The following is a 25,090-nucleotide window of genomic DNA, read 5'->3' as shown; positions in this document are numbered from 1 at the left end:
CAAAAATAACATAGAATATGCCACTAGCCAGCTATTTGGAAAAAATATAGAGTACGAGGGAGAATTACTAGGTTTATAGAAGAAGTGCCTAATAATTAAGAAGGGCATTATATATTCAATTCCCATATATAATTAAGATAGAATCAATTTGTATCACATAATCATTTTTACCAATAAAGTTCACAAATTAAGGTCCATTATCCAAACACACTAATCGAAAAGAAAAACCACAACTTAATAAAGTACTTTTTTTCTATAAAAAAAAAAAGAACAAAACAAAAATGAAACCAATAATATTAATTAAGGAGCATCATGATAAAATACATGTATAAATAATAAATATATATTAAATCATTAAAAATCAAGTATTTAAGAGTCCAATAATAATAATAATAACAATAAAAAGTGAACATGAACACAATTAATTTATATATATAGCTAAAAAAATATGTACATTTTTTTTAATGTATGAAAATATATATATGCAAAAATTAATTATCAACTATACAAGTAATTAATTAATTAGATTAATAATCAATATAGAATGGGTTTGGTTTTTGTGATGTATATATATAGCTTTTTTGTCGTATAATAAAGGTGTTGAAATTAATTTTTTTTTTTTAAATGAAGATGGGTGATGAAATATGTCTGCTTATAAAAGGAAAAAAATAAATAATAAAAATAATGTAATCTGTATCCCATTAAGGGGACCTGTTGTAATTAATTATTCAATAATACTTATTATATAATAATTCCCCTCTCTTCATTAAATTGATCAGATAATAATAATGCTTTGCACATAGCACAAAGAGATAAAAGAGAGAAAGAGAACAAAATCACCAAATTAAACACAAAAACCCTTAATCATTCTCTTAAAGGAAAAAAAAAAAAAATCCAATCATCATGACTGGTTTTGGATCTCCTTGTGGAGCTTGTAAATTCTTGAGAAGAAAATGCATTAATGGTTGTATATTTGCACCTTATTTTTGCCATGAACAAGGAGCAACTCATTTTGCAGCTATTCATAAGGTTTTCGGGGCGAGTAATGTCTCTAAGCTTCTTGCTCACCTCCCCGTGACTGATCGGTGTGAGGCGGCCGTTACAATCTCTTATGAAGCTCAAGCAAGGCTTCAAGATCCCATCTATGGATGTGTTTCTCATATTTTCGCTCTTCAACAACAGGTATTATATATATGTTTATATACAGTCTTTGAGTACAATATAAAATCTTTAATTTCGATGAAGTTTTATTTTATCAGAATGTATTTTATTTTTTTTGATTAATTTAATTTTCTTCTAATGATTGACTCAACCTCTGATTAAAAACATATATTGTGTTAAATTTTGTAATTAATATTTGAAACCCTAATTACTATTAAACCTTTTAATTTGGATGAAGTTTTATTTAAGTATGAGAACACATATCTTAAGTTTTGAACTAATTAATTCCCTTTTTCATTTGTGCATTCAAATTCTGATAAAAAAGATATATATATATATATATACTTTATTAAATTTTATAATACTATATATATATTTGAAACCCTAAATAATAATTGTGTTACTTATATCCTAATTTAGTATTTGAATTTCAATGACTAATAAAGTTTTTCTCTTATGGAAGGTGGTTAGTTTACAAGCACAATTAGCTACCTTGAAAGAATTACAAGCATCATCATCATCATCTCATGGATCGGGAACAGGAATAGGAATAGGAACAAAAAACCCTAATAACGAAAAGTTTTGCAGAAAGGTTGAATCTCAAGAAGACGACGACAACACTAACGATCATCGATACGATCATCATGGTCACCATCAATATGGTTGGTTTGATCAAATGGCACAGAGTGGTAGTAGTGCTTCAAACTACTCAGGAGCAGGGTCAAATATGGAGTATAAAATTCAAAACCCTAATGATTATATTAATATCCCAAATATTAATTATGATGATAATCATAATAATATGATGAGTTATGGGAGATTTGATGATCATGATCAAGAGATGACTACTACTAATAATAATTCCAACTTTTCCATGTCTTGTTTTGATCAAATGCAACAGAATTATAATAATGTGATCAGGCAGCCAATATGGGGGGAATATTATTATTCAGATGATCATGATCAGCTTCAATCAATGGTCCAGAATGCATCATAATCAAGATTATCATCATGAGATGATTGTTGTGAAGAAGTCACTTTTATTTCTTCCATTAATTTTTGATGATTAATAATATATATTATAATGCTATTCATATCAATGAAAATGCTCTGATGAATTTAATATATAATATATATATATATGCACTTTTTTTGGTTGCTATATAAAGTAAATTAGCTCTCAATAAGAACCCTAGAAATTATAATGTTTGTATATATAGAAGTACTACTGGAAACCCTAGCTAGGTACTATAGTGATCTTTGGAGAAAGAATAAATATATTGTAATTCTCTGACAACTTCAGAGTATAAGATCTCTTTCTCTGATTGGGCTCATTATTATTAGTTAATATATTGTGTTTCTCATTATATATATTTCTCTCTCTCTCTCTCTCTCTATATATATATGTATCTATATACCTATATAGCTAATAGAGCTAGAGATTTTCAGAGAGGTCTAATTAGGCAATGATATATATTAATTTACAAGTTGTTTTTTAATTTATAATGATTAGCATACTAATTGTCAATCATATATATGATCAGATCCAGTATATATATAATTATAATATGATACAACTAATATTAATTTGTTGAAATTCTTCTGTTTCATTTTGTAGATATATAATTAATTATGACCTAATTTATTTATTCTTATTATTCATGCATGTTATAACATCTTTAGCAAATTATATACTCAAAACTATTACTTTACATAGTTTAGTGTAATATTTATAGCAATTATAGTTTCACATCTATATATGTATATATATTGTTGAATATCTGAAATTTCTTTATTTCATATGAAAGTTTGATCATTACAGAAATCATTAATATTAGTGTAAAATAAATATATATTTATATAATATATGAATATATAATAAAATGAATAACATTGTTAGTATTATGTAACTATATAGTTTGAACTTATTGGCTTAATATTGATATAACATTCCCTTTATTTGACACATATATATTTATCTTGTATTAATATATATATAAGAAATTAACAAACTAATTATTATTATTAGAAATATATAATTACTAATTTATAATTCTTATGTTGATGATCATATATACTCCACCTCTATAATACATATATATATATACATTGTAATTGTATACCTAGCTAGCTATATATATGCATGAATTATTAACTAATAATATTAATATTCATTTCTTTTCTACTAGAAAATGAAAAAAAGTTCTAGCTAGATAATGATCTACTTTATTAGTATAGAACGACTAAAATAATATTATGTATATATAATATTTATTTGTGATATTGCAAATACATGATCATCCTAAAAATATTGTTTTATATGTATATTGTTCCTCTTAATTAAACTAATTTATTTGTTTTTTTTATCACAAATACTTTATATATGCATTTATATAAATATCAATTCTTTCCAAAGAGATCATATAAATATTGAGATATATGCCCTTCTTTAAGTGACAAGAGTTGTATATATATTTATATATAGAAAGTTTAATTATGAACTATATGTCTTTGTCCATATATGTATAATGCCAGTAGTGCATTATTCCTAGAAATCAGGTATTTTCAACACCAAATTATATTAAGTATTGTATACATAATATTTTCATATTTGAAAGAATATTTACTTTACTAAAGTGCTACATATATATTTTAATTATATACAACATAACAATTATATAAACAATATTGCAAGCTCATAGTTATATCTATAATTATTAAGAAAAAATCCAGTCAATTAATATTCCTCTTTTGAAATTTGACTTGATTACAAAAATGCAAAGAAAGTATAATATTTTATCAATTATATAAAATTAATTAATATACTTCATATGAAGAAAAAGAGATTAACTAATTAATAAGGGTATTGTGGAAAGTGGTCATATTAATTATTAGGCCCATATAGATATATATTATTAAAGATCCATTAACAGAAACACAAGAAGCTCCAATATGCAAAAAGCTCAACCCAACCCAACTCTCCCAAAATTAAATATAATAAAATAATGGCATTTTCCAAAATAATAATAAGTTTTAAGAGTTGAAAAATAATATGAAATTTTAAGAGAGGAAATTAGAGTCTATACCCTTTTTATATTGTCCTCTTTTATTTTTACCCTCTTTTTTAAAGTATATTACTTTTACCTCTTTTTTTTAAACATTGTACTAATTTTGCCCCTGTCACTTCAAGATACTCATCTCCATGTGACTCACTTATGTCAGGGTATTTTGGGTATAATATATATAAAAAGAGGTATGTTTCAATTAAAAAAAATTAAAGGTAAATTTAGTTAATTGATAATGAATGAGGTATTTTTCAACTTACCCCATTTTTAAAAATGTCCAAAATTTTGAATAACGAAAAATACTTAAAATATGGAATCTTGAAAAATTATAAAAATATAGAGGGGCATAATTGTAAATGAGGAGTTTTTTTTGTTATTTTTCTTAGTAAATTTTTAACAATAATAAACTTTTTGTTTTAGAACTCAAATTTACAAATTCGTAACCATATGTTAATTATAAAATTCACTACAAAAAATAACTATCTTTAATGAAAAAAAATTTAGTCGCAACATAATTTTTTTGTGATTAAATATGACTATTAGTCATAAAAAAGTTACTTGTAACTAAAACATAATATTTATATATAATTTGTCACTAATTTATTTTTAGTCACAACAAGTATTATGACTAAAAACACATTTGGTCACAACAAATTATAATTTTGTGACTAATACTTTTAGCCATAGACTTTTTAATCACAATATAGGAATGCCGATTTATAATTAGTTACAATTTTTTTACTTTTTGTCACAAATTTTATTGTGACTAAAAGATATTTTTGTAATGATTATAAATAATATAGGCTAAATTATTTTTTTTAACTTAATCTTTTACAAATTTGTATTTGTATTTTTGTAATTATTTTTTTTTTACCATGAATGATGAATTTTTTTTCCCTATAAACACCTTGCAAAAATGTAAGTTTTCCAAAAGATAAAATGAAAAATAGGTTAACATATGTCCTTAAATTTGTCGAACATTCGAAATTGAACTCTATTTTATTATCTAGATTTGAATTTATATTTTCACAAAATATTATTATTTCTTCAATATAAATATATAATTTATAACCTTAATTAATTAGCTATAGCTAACATGTTTGAATATTAATTGGAGTTGAAAGTTATATAACCTTTCCTATCATTGAGAAGACAGACTTATGATATATTATATATAATACACTTTAGTAATTAACTATACGTACAAAAGAGATTAATTATTAATAAATCAAGCTTCCTAATTAATTAACCCTAAATAAGCAAATAAATACTTACAAAACATCTTATTTGGCCATTTTCACTAAAGACACTTACAGCACACAGCTCAATAATTTCAAATACCAAAATATTAAAATGCTACCATGACCATGAAACCTCTTTACATTTTTTTTTAGTTTTTTTTTTTCATTATATATTTATAATATATATCATGTTACCACTAATGTTGTTTTAATATTGAGTGGTGCAGTTACTTAATTTGTTGATACGTCACAATTCATGACTTAATCATACTATAGTTAATGGTTCAATTAATTGAACATGCACACGTGTGGTGTGTGTACACATATGACTTTTCTTATCGATATAAATACCTAATTAATAAAACTGTAATCATTGTTTAATTTCATCAGTATAAATTCTGTTAGTGTTTAAATTTATAAGTACACTTAAAGACTGTTTAGCTGTAGTCCCGTAATCCGTAAGGGAAAATACCGGGTAAGCTGTGCAATCCCACATCGCTTGGGGAAGGTTAAGTGGGATGATTCTGAGACTGTGTATGTATGAGACTTTACAGTTGAAGAGAGCTTAAATGGATTAATTGGTACTACCTATATCAACAAGGTGCATCTTGTTTTTCGGTAGCCCGTCTCGAAAGAACTCCACAGTTAAGCGTGCTTGGCCTGGGACAATTTTAGGATGGGTGACCTCCTGGGAAGTTTTTCTAGGAAGCATGCGAGTGAGGACAAAGCACGCTGAAAATACTCGTGTTGGTGTGTAGGGTCAGTCATCAGTCCATGAAGCAGCCAGAGTGACGTACTCGTGTATAAGAGCCATTATTCCGTGGGTGTAAGGACCCAATGGAGGCCTGAAGCGAGGACGTTACACAGATCCAAAACCCGGGGCTAGGTCTGAGGTCCTTGGCGGGGTCCAGGTTTGAGGTCCAAGTTCTCTGGGGTTCGAGTCGGGGTCCGGGGTCGTGGTTTGGTGTTCGGGTTTGGGGTTCGAGTATGGGGTTTAGGTCCGGGTCCTAGTCTGAGTTTATAGTCTAACTTCAGGGTCTAGGTTCAGTGTTTGGGTCCAAGTCCAGGTCCAAACGACCCATATTATTTTTTAAAAAATGTTTTTTTGTTTTAAAAATTGAAAATAATTTTTAAGTTATGAAGCCAAATAACCCTTTACTTTTTGAATTTGTTGAAAGAATATTTAGAAGTAATTGATACTTCACACATTTTTCGTCTAAACCTAATGTCTAGATAATGGGTCTACATGCATGTGTCCTATTTAAGATACTAACAGAGTCAATACTGATGAAATTGGACGAATATTACAGTTTCACTAAGGCCAACTCTAATGGGGGTATCTAAAGTTTTTAAGCCTATCCAGATCTGATCCAATCCAATCCGATCTATTTAGTTTCAATCATCCAATCGATCCAAAATCTATTGAATATTGGATTGGATCGGTTCTATCCATTGGATATTTTTCATGTATATTTATTGGTTTAATTTAGATTTATCTAATATTTTAAACCTAATATTTTTTGGATCCAATCAAATTCATCTAATATTTTAAATCCGGTATGTATTAAATTTGGATTGGATCTATCTAATCCATAAAAATTGGAGTAAAATTTTAATACATATGTATACCTTATGTATAATAACATAAAATTTAATTACTCATCCAAATTAAATGAAAATAATAATTAGTTCGATTGGATGTTAGAAGTATTGAATTTTTAGACACCACATCCAACATTCGATCTAATTCAGTTAGATATTTAAAAATAATAACAATTAATCCGATCCAATCACAATTGGATATCTAATGTTTAGTGGTCGATTATAATTGAATCAATCAGTTATTATTGGATCGATACATAGACCTCTAAGATCAGTGGCCTATATAATTGACTAAAATTAATTAGTGGTCCACATTGTCTTAAGAGAGCATGATAATAAGGTTCCAAAATGGGTACTGATATGCCCCTTAATATTTTTAATTAAAAAAAATTAGAAAAAAAGTGTAATTTGTTAAGTGTATCAGGTGGAAACCAATAATATGGCAACTATTTTTATTGACCTGGTCTATTGAAGATGCCCTAATATCAAGTATTTATACCGCTATAAAAATAAATTATTAAATTCGGTTACAAACTGATTAAAATTGAATTTAAGATACTTAGGCTGCAAATATTTTTTTTTTTAATTTGTTCATAACCTACAAATGTTAATGTAATTAATTAGAAGGTATTATGAAACTCATACTGTTGTTCATCAAAATATAATATATAACACATATTTTTACCTAAAAAAAATTAAAATTACTAGACTTTTTTGTAGCACATAATTAATTAATAGACTTTATGCATTTATTATTTACACATAAGTTATACTACTCGTCAAAGTTTTTTAATTAAGATTAATTTCAACCTATGAATATTTAAATTATACATTTTCACCCATTTAAAAAAATATATTTTTTCATTTTATTTATTTGAAAAATTAATTAGCTTAAAGCTCTTGACTTATTTTTTTCTTTAAAAAAAATTACAAATGCATTAATTATTACATGAGACATTTTGCACGAGAGGTTAGAATAATACACTTTCTTGTCTTCTTTTTTTGGTTCTTATTTCCACTTTTTTGGCGACAACTTTTTTAACTCACATTCAACTAATCATATAATTAAGTAAGTAATTAATTAATAATTCTTTAGAATAATAACTTTTTATTTCTTTAATTAATTAGTAGTGCAACTAATGGACTCCAATGAGGGAAATGTATTTTTATATATACTACTAAAATTTATTAAAAAGGATTTAATAATAACATTTTTGTTTAATTATTAATTAATGGTAAATAGTATATATGAAAGTATATTAGTAGTGGTTAATAATTAGTACTTAATTGATTATTAATTAAGCCGCTTGACCAAATAAAAACTAATATAGAATAAGTTTTTGTGCCACACACTCACAACATGCCACAAATTGAATACTTCAATGTCTCTCATCACTATATATTTATTTATTTATTTTTTTTTTTGAAAGACACTATATATTTATTTATATTTATTTTGGTTGAAATAATCCTTTTTTTTTTCTTAAGTACTATTTTGTATTTAATTACAAAATGAATTAGTCCCCTAAAAAAAGTGTCTTTTTGCCAAAAGACTCTTACTTTTTTTTTCATTTACATAAATATTAATTAATTAATGATTAATAATATTATAATAAGATGGTTTAATGTGTGAAAATATCGATATAAGCTAGGTGGCAGAGATTGAATAAAGTAGGAGCTAGTGGTCCTCATGATAAACACATATTGAAGTAACTAAATCAGAATTAATTATAAATAATAAATGTAATACATAAAAATTTGTCTCATCATAAATTATCATTATATATATATTTTGATTAAAATAAAATTATTAATAATAATTTATATTTAAATATTATATTTGAGTCAAAAATAATTTTTTATTATAATTAAAAATTACGAAAATTTATGTTATAGTTAAGATATTATGATTAAATGTAATTTTTTTTTTAGTAGTGATATATAGACTTTATTCTTGAGTTGCATTTATATTATATATATATATAGATAAATGTTAGAAATGCACTAATGCAGGTGTCGAGTATTACCATAAGAAGCATTACTATCATTAGTGTCTACAATATTTTTGACGTGTTATTTTACAATTAGTTAATAATATTTTTTAAAAATTATTTTATTAAATTTTATGAGATTTGATATTTAATTTTATCTATAATATTATTAATATGCAAGAATGTAATATATATTATTAGTATCTTTTAATATTTCTCTACCATAAAATATGCATAATATTACATGTATAATTAAATATGTATTAAGTTTCTAATATTTTCATTAATTATTATTATATAAATCACTAATTATTACAATATATTATTTTTAGTAAAGTTAAAAATTATAAGTATTTTATCGCTAAATATCATACTACAATAATAAATTAAATATATAATTTTATATATTTTAATTTAATAATTATTATAAAATATTTTAAAGAATCTCTCAATAGAATTTTATCAACTACTACATATAAATATTTGTATACGTGGCATGAAGCATTAATTAATGGAATTAAGTAATAATAATATCTTTATATATTAAAAGTGCCTATTTAACGGCATTTCTTGGTTTAACAGAATATACTTTAAAAATAAAAGAATATTCTGTTAAATTTAAAGATGTTAAAAGGATTGGTCTCCCGTTAACAAATAAACTCAATAATTAACCCAAAAAATTAAACCAACTCCACCAATATTCATTGAAATCCTTCAAGATTTTATCGTCCAAACAAGTATCTTATCGGCCGAGGTCAAATTCATGGCCGAGTCCGTCCCACCTCATGATCAATACATCGACGGAGTCGCCACTAGACGTCCCACCACACACACACAGAGCAAAGCTGAAATACTGATTGGTGTGGCCATTAGAAGAAGTCCCAAATGTTCATTCTTCAAAGAATGGTGAGCACTCACTCCCTCTTCTCCGCCTCAGCTTTTGTCTCAGGCCCTATCTTAAACAAGTCTTCTTTACACTCCAATCTCAGTCGCAGCTTTACATGGCCCAAATTGACAGCCGCAATAGCAATATCTTTCGTTCTCATCAGTTAGGTTTTTTCATTTTTTTTGTTTAATTAGATTTTCTGTGAATTCTAAGAAAATAAGTTTGCTTATTTGAATTGATGAGGATTTTGATTTGATTGCAGGAAAAAGTTGCTTGGTTACCTCCTGTTGAGGAGATTCGTACGGTTCTTGACTGTATCTGCTTCGATCGCCACTCCTCAGTCTCAAACCACGACCACCAATTCAATTTGCTTTACTTATGTGTATTTATTCTCTGCATTAGGAATTTGATTTCGAGTGGTGTCGACTCCATTGAATTCATGCCTCAAGATTCTAATAAATTTTTGAAATAATGTGCGACTCCACACAGTAACTGACAGCTCCATCTCTCTCTCTCTCTCTCTCTCTCTCTCTCTCTCTCTCTCTCTCTCTCTCTCTCTCTCTCTCTCTTGTCGCCAACCGTATTTGTCTCAGAGCCACCGCTATTTATAGCTTCATACTCCTCCATATGGCGTAAGTGTTTGGTTGGTAACTTGGGTTGGAATATTTTTCATTTCGCATATAGGTTAAGTCATAATATGTGGCTTTGAGTAGTTTTTTATACCACTGCTGTGTGTTCTATTGTTAAACATCACAGTTCTTGTCTTTTATGTGGTTAAATATCAAAGCTCTAGAAGGAGGCTCTTTGTGAATATAAATTTTAATTCTTACTATTTTAGAATATGCTGATATGGAATAAAATACTTATTGTTTCATGATTTTAATTCTTCATCTTTAGCAAAATAGATAATTAAGTTTTGTAGATAAGCTATAATAAATTCACTTTATATGATTTAGTTTTCTAAAGTTTCTCCCATGATCCTTAGCTATCCTTCCTATTTTGAAATTATAGACAGAACTAGCATTGTGGAATTACTATAGACAGAACTATGGATTTGAATACTTGAATCCTTACAATTGTGAATTTTTCATTTTAGATTTGTCATCTTTGTTATTTATCACATGATGTTGTGAACAATTTTAATCAAACATTTCATTTGTCATGAATAGAGATTTAAGATTTCAAGTCATTTATTGTGTATTTGCTGTATCAATTTTAATATATAGTTTTTTTACTAGCTTCCTTTGGCTACTGCATTCTGTACCAAAGTTTTTCCCACTTGACATGCATCTGCTACTTTTAAAATATAGTTCTGTCTCCCAACTCAAAAGTACATTTGTTTCTTTGTCCACTGTTTGAATTTTTAGTGATAATAGTTTCAATTTATAAGTTGATATATATTTTTATATAATTTCCTGCATCTGCTAATAAAGCTAAAATTTTATTTAACTTCTGCACTTTCCACACCTCTTTCAAGTTCTAACATCAAAATCACAATCTTGCTCATCATGTCATCGAAATTTTTTGCAACATCCATATGTTTATGGGGTGTTAGTGTTTGAAGCCATGGCGACTTACGTGGGGCAAGTTTCTGTGCTATCCCTCATTGCTCTTTTCGGTGCAGCCACCCCTGCTATAGTAATTCTCTAAGACTTGAATCTCCTACCTATGTTCCATACTTGAACATTTAGTTGGTTTTGCTATTTTTGCTGGTTTATGTGTTAGAATTAGTAAGGAACTAAGGATATAGACTGAGAATGCTAACATCATCTTTCAAAATTTATTGTGGTAACATACTGAAGAAGAGGGGTAACTCCAACGATCAGACTTTATGGTTTGCTCTCACAAATTTGTTGATGGATATGCCATTCCATGCTTGATTTTGCAGATAACGACTGCTAGAAAAGCAGTAACTTTATTGCTTTCATATGTGATATTTACAAAGCCAATGACTAACCAACATGGGGCAGGGCTTCTTCTTATATCTATGGGAATCATAATTACGATGGTCCCAGAAAACCAAATCCCAAGTTGGAGTTCAGTCCTTGGTATATGGATATGTATCCTTCAAATCAAAGAAAGAAGCTGAGGCAGCTCTAATCTCTGTTCAAGGAAAGGTACTAGCGTTGTTCATCATGTTTATTTCATCTTATTATATGTGACTATAAGCATGTACCTATTCTGCATCCAAATTTCATAAAGACATTTTAAATTAGAGATTCTCTGTTTAGAATTTTGTTTTGCATGGTGTGTTTTCTATTTTCTATAGTGGCTAATTGAATGAATTAATAGTGACTGATTGCTCAGATTTTGTGCAGTGATTTCTACTAAAGAACATGACACAAGATTGTTGCAAAAAGTGTCAAGAAAGCTAGAAGCTTGGCAGCTTTAGTTTTAGGAGATACATGTGTTGTATCAATATCTGTTAGTTTCTTTCACAATTTTTTTTTTCATATACTACCCTGGTTGTAAGTTTGTAATTGTACTCTTTATTACTCTGAATAAAACTATATTTATTGTTATAATTATTTTCTTAAATCATAAGAAAAAGTATTATTGTAAATCATTGTGAAAGCTATAGTAATAATGATATTTTAATCTTATGAACATAATAACATAATATAAAAAAAAGTGTTATGTAGTATATTCAATAGTGCTTACAATATAAGTGACAAAAAGTATTATAAATATTAAAATAATAATGATATTTTAAACTTATGAAAATAATAGAATAATACATAATATATATTAATAGAACAAATTTAGTTATGAGTTGTTCCTTCAAATTTTCTATAAGTAAATATTAAGTATTATTTTGTTATGACTTATATATACCTAAATTTATTTGAATAACCAATTATAATAGCACAAATATTACTTTAATAAAACAAATCATTCGTATAATCATACCTTCACGTACAATCTAAATAAGAAAAAATAAAAAAACTTAAACTTTACCTAAAACTAATATTTACGTGCCTCGCACGTAACTCCTACCTAGTATATATATATATATATATAAGATTAAGTTAATCAAGTACAGAGTGAAATTGTACACTGAGGAGTAGGGTTGATTATTATGAGGTGTTTTTATTTATTTACTCCAAATTATTAACCATGGTAATAATGATGTTATTTCTTGTCATGCACTATTTTATTACATGGTCATGATGTTGTAATATCTTGTCCTTACATTTTGGTTGGTTTTTCACACACATATATATAGCTATAGGTGTAGTAGTACACTATATATATTTGATTATTACCATTTTAATGCCAATTATTTAAAAGCAAACATATATAAGTCAACATTATTTATTTATTTTTATTTTATATATCTTAGTATTATATGTCATATATGATCCATAATATTATCATGACTTTTCTCAAACAATGAAAATGAGAAATTGCACTTCTCAAAATGTTTTAACTGTGTTTATTTATTTATCTTTTCTATATATAGTACTTAGCATGTTATTAATTGGTCTCCTTAAATAATAGTTTCATATGGTTATATTAGGGCCTTTTTCATTTGTTATATATACATAGGTACATTAATTATTGTAGTGCATATATATATCAAAATTAAGTAAAAAAAAATTTCTCATATGCATGTATTTGAATTTGGAAGCTCATCACCTTATTAATATTCCTTTTTTTGGACTAATAATATAATCAACACAGGTCTTTTTAATGTACTTTGTGCCACATTAATTAAAATATGAATATATATATATATGTATATACGTAGATTAAATTAAAATGTATATATAAAATGCGGAATAAACAAATATATACACTATATAACTTAAGGATCGAAATACCTCCAGCCATTGATTCTTGAGCTTTAGTCCCACATAAGCTTTGATCTGCAAAGAAAACTGGTTGATGTGGGTAATCGGGCTTCCTCGCTCTCTCAACTCTCTTTAGATGGATTTTGCTGTTATGAACAGAATGAGTGAGGAGCTCGGGGACCGAGACCCTATATTTATAGGTGAGATACTCCATCAGTATCTGTGCCACATTAATTATCAGAATATTTTGACAATTAATTCAGGAAATCAAATCAGGTAATGAATATAGAAATCTGACCATATATAGAATATTACGTAATTGATTCTGTCCAGATTCAATGAATATAAAATATTCATTTATCAGAATCAATAATATTATTTTATTTCCTTAATTAGAAATATTCTAATACTTTGTATTTTTGTATTTATGGAATAAAATCAATGAATTAGTTTTGAGATAAATGAATATTTTATATTCATTGAATCTGAACACAATTAATTGATTGATATTCTATATATCATCAAAATTCAATATTTATTATCTGATTTAATTGTTTGAATTAATTATTAAAATATTCTGACAATTGATGTGACACAAATATTGATAAAGTATATCACCTATAAATATAGGATCTCAGTTCTCGAACTCTTCACTCATTCTGTGTAAAAAGCAAATTAGAGTTGGGAGAGCTTGGAAATCTGATTTTTCATACTTAAGCTATCGCTGGGAGTAAAACTCAAAAATCAATAGTTGGAGCTTATTTTTCATTTGCACATTTCTTGAAAAAACTTCTTAGGAGATTACCCATTAAGAGGCTACTGCTTAACTTTAATTAGAGTTATCAAGTGATGAACTATCGAAAAGAGGGCGTACCTTGGCATAAGTATGTAGTACCCGTTAATTTATTTAATGTCTCCTTAATTGTGTTGTCTCATATATACTTATACAGTTTTACAATTATTATACTTGACTTTATTTCTTAAACGATGTGTGATCGCATAATTTGGTCACTCTTTCTCTTGCCAATCACAATATTCTAATTGTCAGAATCATTATTTTGTTATGAGGTCTAACATTCTTGTCGACCATAATTTTTTTAATGGTAAAAACTCTAATAAATAAAATAATAATTAGATCAGAGAAATTAAAAAAAGAAGAATTGAAATTATTTAGTTTTTGGACTCTTTCTTTGTTAATTTATTTCTTTTTCTTTCACAATATTGTATGCACGTTTAAGTATTTTTAATTAATTAATAGATCAAATGTAATTTTCTAACAGAAGCTTATAAGTAGTAATGATGTAGCTATGTGTAACCAATCAAGGGAACATTTTGTCTTCATATAAGAATACATAATGATAAGTAATGATAATATAAAAATAACAATAATAACATTAATTTAGATTAATTAGAAGACTAATTAATCATGTTAGGTGAACCTAGCTACTTATTAGGACATAAGCCCCAAACGTGTGGGTCCATTATATATTAGGGTACTATATTAGTAGTACTCTTCTTAATGGCCTTAGCTAGCTTTACCTACTTTAACAACAATCATAATAATATGCATCACTTGGCTTGATCTCATCCCCATCCCCATCCCCATGTATATCTTCTTTCTCTAGATTTTTTTTTTTTTCATTATGTCAACCTAGCTAGCTAGGGTTTATATCTTTATAAGAGAGTACATCATTGAAGTACTACTAATTCTTAACATTACTACATAAAATGCTATATCATTATTAGTACCTACAATTAAATATAATATCTTATATATTTTAATTTTACAACTATTATAAAATATTAATAAACATTTCTACTGGTGCCGAATAATCATACTCTATATATTGACTGATCAGGAGTGCCGATTGGCTTGATCTGATCCTCATCCCCATATTTATCTTTTATCTCTAGATTTTTTTTCATTATGTCAACCTAGCTAGTTAGCTAGGGTTTATATCATTCTAAAGAGTACATTATAGAAGTATTTGGTCCCTAACATTATTATAAAGTGACATATCGTTCGTTGTTAGTACATATAATTATTATTGATCTACTAATTAATGATCTCATCATGCAATATTGTTTGGATGTAGGTCGTGATTAGGAATACTATTTATTTTACGAATAATGATATAATGATATGTATGCACTTAAAATATGTATATATAGTATATAGTATAAATTAGTTATATATATTATATTGTTGATGATTACTTAATAATAAGGATTATACTTAATTTTATTCTCCCTTAATTAGTAGAGCTAAATAATTCATTCAGTCTGAATTTAATTGTATATTGTTTTATATTGAATGTTTACCAATAATAAGATTAATTATTAATTAATTAAGTTATTATAAAAGCACGAGTGCATATATTTAATCATGCATCGATATGACCGATCTCTTATACTTAAGATTTGATTAAACAGTCTTTGGGATTCTCATACATATATATTATGTATTCTTAATTATTAATTAATTTAATTAATTATCCTATTTATTTAAATAAATTAATTAAACAGGCTATTTTCACACTTGATTATTAATTTGAACATTAATTAAATTGATACTAGAAGACTACAACAATATTAATGCTAAAATGTATTAATGTTAAAATCTCATATATAGTTTAATGTACTAATGCCCAATGATAATATAATATATATAATTAAACAAATCAAGAGAGACTAGTCTACTCCAGATTCCAAGTTTTTTCTTGACATTATATATATTATATGAATATTCTTTCAAAAAAAAAAATATATTATATGAATATATATCAAAATAAATAAGTATAAACATATGTACATGTGTGTTGGTATAGTGTGGTCTCTATTATTGCCCGTTTAAGTAAAAACTATATTATCTTCCTAAGTTTGAAATAATTAACCAAAAATATTACTATATATATTATATATGTACCTAATAATTACTAGCTATATATAGACTATATATAGTACTATATAATATATAGTATATATTAAACGCACCGTTTAGATATATATGTGACAAGAGAGATAGAGTAACTTGTAATTACTCATGCTACTTTCATAATTAATTAACATATTAATCAACATGTTTATATATTATAGGGTAAATAGCGGCATAAGTACCTAAAGTTTTAAGTTTGTAAGCGGCATAATCCCAATGTTTATTTTTAGCGGCATAAGTACTCAATGTTTGTAAAACTGTAAATTTTCTTCAGTTTTGTCAGTACAGACTTCGTTTTAAATTTATTAAAGGAACATTTGGAAGTAACTAATATTACATGTTTTTGTCTAGACCCATTGATCAAGAATCTAGACCTTATATGTGGCCTGTTTAAGAAAATAACAGGGTTTGTACTGACGAAATTAGAGAAAAATTACAGTTTTACAAACATTGGATACTTTTGCCGCTAAAAATAAACATTGGGATTATGCCACTTACAAACTTAAAACTTTGGGTACTTTTGCCACTATATACCCTATATTATATAAATAAACAAATATTAGTAATATATTGGTAAAAAAATTGTTTTTTTTTAATTATTAAAAATAGTTTTATATATGTGTTGAGTTAAAAAGTACTAAAAAAATGATCTGGTTAATTTTCATCATAATTTGTTGGTAATATATATTAATGCTATAAATATGTATATGTGAAGATCAATTTTTGAAGAAAGCTTTTTTTTTTTAAATAAAAATGATAAGATTTGTTAATTAATAAATTTGTTCAAAATAATAGAACGCACTTTAGAGAAACAGTCTTCCAACTGAAGCACACGACCTGTAAAGAAACAAGAGTCTCTTGCCAAGCAATGAGCCAACTTATTTGTAGATCGTTTTACAAAACACAAATTGTGAAGGCATAAAATACCGCTCTAAATCGCTTGGACACACAGCAAGCTATTTGTTTCCAACATGACTCTATCCCACGAATGAGTTGCAATCCAACTAATTAATGCTTCTTTACACTACAAGAAATGTCACTTTTACCAGCACAGTTCGCTACTTTTAACAGCGTATTTTGGCGTATTTCGCAAACTGCGCTGGCAAAGAGGTCAAAATTTTACCAACGTACATTTAAAGTGGTTCTAACTTTTACCAGTGCATTTACGCGCTGGAAAAAGTCATTTTTACCAGCGCTTTTCATTTTATGCTGTCAAAAGTTCTAATACCAACATTGATTTGCCAACCCTCTTTTGCCAACACATCAAAAGTAAATTCTATTTTACGAGCACAATATCAACTTTTACCAGCACAAAAATGTGCTGGCAAAAATAACATTTCTTGTAGTGTTAATGCATATTATCTTAGTAATCTCGGGTTGAACACATCCAATCTTCTCTTTCTTGAATGCTTTTACCATAACACCATGATGATTCTGAGCTACACAACCCATGCCATAAGACAAAACTCGAACTCAAAGAAAACGTTGATGTGGGAATAAGAAAAACTTTAAGCATTTTTCTTTTTTCGTAAAGAATTATATATAATAATAATAATAATAATAATAATAATAATAATAATTAAAACGGCTAAAAAAAATTAAATTTTTACTCATGATAATAATAATAATATTAAATAGTAATTTTCTTAATATCATAACAGTTTCTCTCTCTCTGGTTAATTATATATACATGAATATTAGTAATAATTCATTCATCACATACATGATCATCATGAATCAATATCCACCGTTGATCAAAACCATGATCATCAATATATATCACCATTAATTAATACAAAACTAATAATTATAATAATTTAAAATGATCTAATATATAATTAATTAATTTCTCATCATTCTAAGGGCTAGGGCATGAAGCTCACCCAATTCAGTGCCATTATTATTTGGCCTCTTCCTTGAACAATTATTATTACTATTATTATAATTATAATTATTAGGTTGAACTAAAAAATTATTATAATCCTCAGATGAAACCACTCTTCCACTTTGTATCTCCTGATGACCACCACCACCACCCCCACCACCACCACCACCACCACCACCGCTACCACCGTTGATCATCGAAATTTGATGATGATCATGAGTACTACTACCGGTTTGGTCAACAGAGTCCAATGAGCTCTGGGGCGAAATCGGATAGTTGTTATTCACGTAATTATTATTATTATTATTATGATATACATTATCATGATTATGATTATGAGTATGATTAGTTGCTGCTGATGATGATCCATAGTGCTGATGATGATTAGAAGTATTATAAGTTTGAGCTAATTGAGCTTTGGCTTGAATCAGTTGTGTTTGAAGGCATGTCACCTATATATAATATATAATATATAATCATATCATATATTAATTAATATGTAAATATCAAGGCCAAAATTAATAATGCAAATAAATAAATGTCAAGAGAGGAGAAAATATAAATTTAAATGGGGGATGAATAATTGTGGACAAAATTAATAACTATATATACATATTTATATTTAGAAATATATATATAATTAAGGATCTATATGTAAGAGATATATATTTGTGATTTTGTAATTGTAAATATGTAAAACTCTTCAAAATCATCTATTTAAAAAATTAAATTTTGTACAATATTGTTTTAAATTGCATGCATAATTTGTTTTAATAATAATTAATTAATGAATGAATTAATTACCTGTTGTTGTAAGGCAAAAATGTGAGCAACACAGCCATAAACAGGATCTCTAATCCTTGCTTGAGCTTCATAAGCAATGGTAACGACAGCTTCACACCTATCAGCAACAGGCACGTGTAACAACAGTTTCGACACGTTACTAGCTCCGAACACTTTGTGTATAGCCGCAAACCTCGCCGCACCTTGCTCCGAGCAAAAATACGGCGCAAATACGCAATCCGCCGCGCACTTTCGCCTCAAAAACTTACACGCGCCGCACGGTGACCCCGTACCACCACTATTACTACTACTACTACCACCACATGAAGCCATACCTATATATATAGTGAGAGAAAGAGAAAGAGAAAGAGTTTAGAGAGAGAAATGTTGTTGTTGAAAGGACACTACACACGGGTGAACTAGGAAAGGGTGCAACCTCAAAATTGAATTATATATATAGGGATATGATTTTGTCCCCGTGATGTACTTTTACGGAATGTATTCTGTGGTACATTAGATTGGTCTCAGGGTACATTAAATGAGTGTCAGGGTACGTTTTTACTTTTTAACCCTAATTACCCCTAGATCAATCTCAGCCGTCAGATCAAATAATTTCTTCATCTGACGGCTGCTGTACATCACGGATTGCAATCCGTAAAAATACACTAACAACAAAATCATATCCCTATATATATATAAATATATATATATAGAGAGAGAATAATATTGTGATATATAAAGGAGCAGAAAGTGGTGGAGGGGTAGCCAAAAGTGAAATTAAAGAAGAAGAGAATAGGGAAACATTAAGGTCCCATTGTGTAGGCATTAAAGGAAACATTTATTTATTTATTTATTTTATTTTTCTACCCACTTTAATTACTTCCTCTAATTCTTCTTTATTTATTCATTTTGATTATTGAATAATGTTGGACATTGTTAATTAGTATATATCCTTTTAACATTTCTTTCTATTAGCTATTTGTAATTATATATAGTAGAGTATTGTTAATGTTGAAATAATAAAAAATTGTGAGGATGCCTTGATCAGGATCGAACACGTGTCAAAATCCAATGGTTATGAGTTCGGTGTGAAGTTACATCTGTACTCGCACGTGAGAACAACATATTTTCACAAGTTTTGGGTCCTAATTAAGGACATGCTTACTCAATTTTAAAATTATTTTAAAATAATTCTCAATTTATTGTCTAAAGCATTATTATTAAGTATTTACAAAAACTCATACTTTATTCGGGGTTTTATTATATTAAGAAATGTAAAAAATTTATACTAACTAGCTATATTATAATAATTGTGGTATGTACGTTACCTTTACCATTGCTTTTGCTCGACTTATTATTTTGTAGTGTCATACTACTATTAATATAATTAAATATTAAGTCCTATATAATTTAAGAAAATAATTTTTAAAATTTATTACTATCTAATTATAAAACACTACATACAAAAGATGTTGGATATCAGTCCAATAATAATGTTCTTAAAAAAAAATAAATAAAGGAATATAAAATATTACTATTTGATACCAGTAATATTTAACAATTTCTATACGTTTTATGATTAGTTACTAATATATTTAAAAATTATTATTATAAGTAATATAGAAATAAATATTTAATTATTTTATTAGCAATATGATATCGAAAAAAGTAGGAGGGTTGAGTACATACCTTTTAACAAGAGCATTGTATTAGGTACCAGTAGTGTTTAATACTTTTTCGATATCTCGCGTTGCGATTGGCTAGCGATACTTCATAAAAGTTATTATATTAAATTATATAAAACTCGATATTTAATTAGACTAATAAATATATTTACACATAAAAAGTACTAAACACTAGTGATGATGCATATTAGCATTTATCTTTTAACAATATAGGACTCGTTTGGAATGCTGTATTAAGTCGTATTGTATTGTATTGTATTATATTGAATTGTATTTTATACAATATTTTTATGTGAAACTATACGTGGCATTAACTTTTATGGACACCTAAATATATAATATTTTAGTATAAATTAAAGTTTAATATAGTATTATATAAAAATATGATATATAATCCAATTCAATATAATACAATACAATACGACTTAATACGGCGTTACAAACAAACGCATAATAAGAAGAAGAGAGAATAGTGTGTTGTGTGTGTGTGAAATTGTTGCGCCGAACGCCGGACATGGGAAGTGGTGATATTTGTCGTTTTATATAAAGACTTGTTTGAGTGAGTGGCCTACCGACAACCACTAATTATTTTCCAATATTATTTATTATTTATTATTATTATATATTAGTTGTTCAAATCAAACTGAAGAAAAGGAAATATTCAATACTACTCTCATATTCTTCTTCTTCTATTCTTTTTGGAATTACAATTTGGTCCAAACCCATCTATACAAGGCTTCTGTCTCTCACTTCTCAACTCAACAAGTTGTTAGTAATAGCTACTATTTTAATCCTTAATTTAACACTTCTAGAATCATTTCTGTATCTATAGTTTTATTGGTTTCTCATTATTTATTAGACAAATGGTAAATTATACTTATGGTGTTTAACACTATTATAATATTTAATATTGCTATTCGTATAATTTAATATTAAATTTTACTTATTCTATTTCAATAAAATTTATAGAGGACCGATAACTAGTTATAAAATATCACCTTATAATAGTATTTGATAATTTTTGCCATATAGTAATGCTTTATTTATGAAAGGGTATTTTTGTCTTTTGATATATACCAAGTTATACCCTAAATTTTTTAGACTGTTGAAAATTATTCTCGAACTATATATTGAGATTGTTAGATTCAAAAAATTCTATCTAATTTTACTAAGGAACACCTGATGAGGATAAAAGTTGAGAGAATTTAATACATACCGAGTTTTGTTATTAGACACCAACTACAAAATAATATTTTACATATGACTAATAATTAATATTCTATAATAATTATTAAATTAAAGAATATAAAACCTCATAAATAATAACAATATAACACATGTTAAATAGTAGTGGAGACTATTAGTGCAAGCATTTTTGTTGATATTAAGCTTCAATGCTTCATAAGTTAGACTCCATTAATCGAGGTAAGACAAACAAAATTAAAAATATGATAAACAAGTCATTACAATTGAGAGTAGTGTACTACTTTTTAATAAGGCCATGATTATTATGAGAATAACACATTATATATTAATATTAAGTTTTAAGTGGCAAAATAGTTGTTAATTTAGACACTTAATAACTTGGACCTTGAAAATTTACAATACAAATCCCATTAATTAAATAACAACAATATCTATGGCCGTTGCCTTTACTCAATGGCCTCTAATTTCTCTCTCTCATTGACTCTTTTTCAAAGCATTGGCTTGCTTAGTTTAATAAAAAATGCTAAAATAATATATGAGGTACAATATTATTATAATATTAGTACAATTTAATATTAAATTTTATTTATTTTACTTTAATAAAAATTATAAAAAATCATTAACCAATTAATTATAGAACGTCATTTCATAATAATACTTGACACATACCTTAGTACATCTCAATACTCTAACTTAATAGAGCAACCAAACATAAAAGATTGCCATAGGTGTGATCATGTTATTTACCTCAACAATATATTTATGACACTTAATTTCATAAAAAAAAAAAAAAGAAAATCTTGAAAAATGAAACTTTTACCATTAATGTCAAAGTTTTAGTTCAGTTTGGTGTCCAAGGAAAATGTTAAGCACAAGTGTAATTATTAGATGCATTGGGAGACAAATGTTAAGGTGGCGTTTGGTTGGAGGCAATGAAATTGAATGGAATGGAAAAGAAACAATTTTTATTCCATTCCTTTGTTTGGTTGCCTTTTAAAGTATTGAAATAGCATTCTAATGGAATGCTCTTTCTACCATTTTGGTGGAATAGCTATTCCATTTTAAAAAGAAAGGAATGACCATTCCAATGTAACAAGAAAAAAAATTTAATAATTTTTTTATCAATTTTTTTATGCATTTTAAATTTTATTCCATTCCATTCCTATTCCTATTCCCATTCCCATTCCCATTCTTATAATTTCATTCATCCCAACCAAACGCCTCCTAAGTGTAAAACTATTATCAGTATAATTAAATATTAAGTATTATTTTTATGCACCAGTAGGCATCACCTAGAAAGGGGCACATATTTTATAATAGTTTTTTAAAACTAAATTATATAAAATCAATACTTAATTTTACTAATAACAATAAATCAGCATTATAAAAAATTTTATTATATGAGAATGATTACAACAAAACTTGTGACTTATATGTCTAATTATAAATTATTATTTTTATATTATCACTAAAAGGTCCGTGACTAAAGATATTAGTTATAAAAATCACAATATATTATGGCTAAAGTATTGTCATTGAAACTAAATTAGTGACAATGTGTATCTAAATACTATGTTTTAGACACAAGTAATTTTTTGTTGTGACTAAAATTTACATTTAATTACAAAAAAATTTATGTTGTGATTAATTAAAAAATTATTAAAAGTAAATTTTTTTATATTAGATAAATACACTGATATCTTTTAATATCTTTTTTAAATATTAGATCTTATATAGTAATGATTATTAATAGTAATGCTCTAATAATAAGAAAGTTTGTAGCAAAAACTAGCTAACATTGTTTAGTTTTGTTACAATTTGTTACCAATTTTTTTTTTATTATTTTTAATCTTTTTTCACTACAAAACAATTCTAACTAAAATCTTAAGTAGTTGGCTGCAAATTTTATGCAAGTTAGAGTTATGATTTTGACTAGTCAACATATATATTTATAACTTAATAAAAAATTAAATGAAGCCCAATAAATTCAAGACAAAATTAAACTATAAAGTATATATATAATAATAATGCATATGAAATAATTCAAATTGGATATATTATAAGCAATAACAAAATGGTAACGTAAAAATGAGAAGAATCTTATAAGAGTTGCATTTGCATGAGTGTATAATCGTCATTGTAACAAATGAAAATGGTTGTTTTTGCAACAAGAAAATAAAGTATAATACTATTCTTAATTATATATTCTCATGCTAGCTTCTTATCAATTAATGAGAATCAATCAATTACAAAATATTCACAATTCCGGTCAAGTGATTGAAGCCTTTACTCTAGGTAGGACAGGTTTGGTCCAACCTGAAATGGCGGAGATTATCGGTATCAAGGAGGCTTTGAGCTGGATTGATAGACAAGTTTGGCAAAATGTTGTTCTCGAAACTGACAGTCTACTGTGTGTTCAAGCAATTAAGAGTAACACTCCTATGTTATCTTAATTTGGTCTGTTAGTGATTGATGTGCGTAAGTTTTTATTGTCTAAGAATTATATTGAAATTTGTTTTGTTAAACGATCTGGAAACAAAGCAGCTCACTGTCTTACTAGAAGCTCTTGTTTCTCTTTAGGTCGTGCACTTCAGCTTAAGGACTGTTCTGCTGAAGTGCGTTCAATTGTTATGAATAATTGCTATCATTAATAAAAGTTTACTACTTTATTCAAAAAAAAAAAAAAAACGAATTTATTTGAAAAATAAAACAAAAATTAAATAAAATTTTAAACCGTTTTTCTAGCCATTTTTTTGGCCCTCAAATTCTTTTACCATTAATTTTAATGACATGAGCTCATAGGAGGATGGAAGGATCTTATTCAAGCAATCAAATGAATTGGAAATATATGAAACT

General features: G+C 26.7%; 2 protein-coding genes and 1 long non-coding RNA gene across 6 annotated transcripts; 2 read left to right on the top strand and 1 right to left on the bottom strand.

Moving 5' to 3' along the window:
• Positions 1-742: 742 nt before the first annotated feature.
• LOC115714879 (LOB domain-containing protein 29) lies at positions 743-2,483 on the top strand. Its single transcript, XM_030643640.2, has 2 exons — positions 743-1,182; positions 1,625-2,483. The coding sequence occupies exons 1-2, from the start codon at positions 904-906 to the stop codon at positions 2,156-2,158; spliced, it is 813 nt and encodes a 270-aa protein (XP_030499500.2). The 5' UTR covers positions 743-903; the 3' UTR covers positions 2,159-2,483.
• A 7,113-nt stretch (positions 2,484-9,596) lies between these two features.
• LOC133037435 (uncharacterized) lies at positions 9,597-12,484 on the top strand. Of its 4 annotated transcripts, none has more exons than XR_009687547.1 (5): positions 9,597-9,966; positions 10,050-10,108; positions 10,209-11,584; positions 11,835-12,063; positions 12,265-12,484. It is a non-coding gene; the product is annotated as an uncharacterized LOC133037435 (long non-coding RNA). The 4 variants fall into 4 exon arrangements; XR_009687546.1 differs by having other exon boundaries at positions 9,597-10,108; positions 10,209-10,578; positions 11,502-11,584; XR_009687544.1 differs by having other exon boundaries at positions 9,597-10,108.
• Positions 12,485-18,425: 5,941 nt separating this feature from the next.
• On the bottom strand, positions 18,426-20,014 carry LOC115714754 (LOB domain-containing protein 16-like). Its single transcript, XM_030643511.2, has 2 exons — positions 19,365-20,014; positions 18,426-19,012 (listed from the first exon to the last, which is right to left on the bottom strand). The coding sequence occupies exons 1-2, from the start codon at positions 19,674-19,676 to the stop codon at positions 18,518-18,520; spliced, it is 807 nt and encodes a 268-aa protein (XP_030499371.2). The 5' UTR covers positions 19,677-20,014; the 3' UTR covers positions 18,426-18,517.
• Between the last annotated feature and the right edge of the window lie 5,076 nt (positions 20,015-25,090).

Source organism: Cannabis sativa, chromosome 4, assembly GCF_029168945.1.
Source record: "Cannabis sativa cultivar Pink pepper isolate KNU-18-1 chromosome 4, ASM2916894v1, whole genome shotgun sequence".
NCBI lineage: Eukaryota > Viridiplantae > Streptophyta > Magnoliopsida > Rosales > Cannabaceae > Cannabis > Cannabis sativa.
This window is presented reverse-complemented; position numbering and strand designations above follow the sequence as displayed.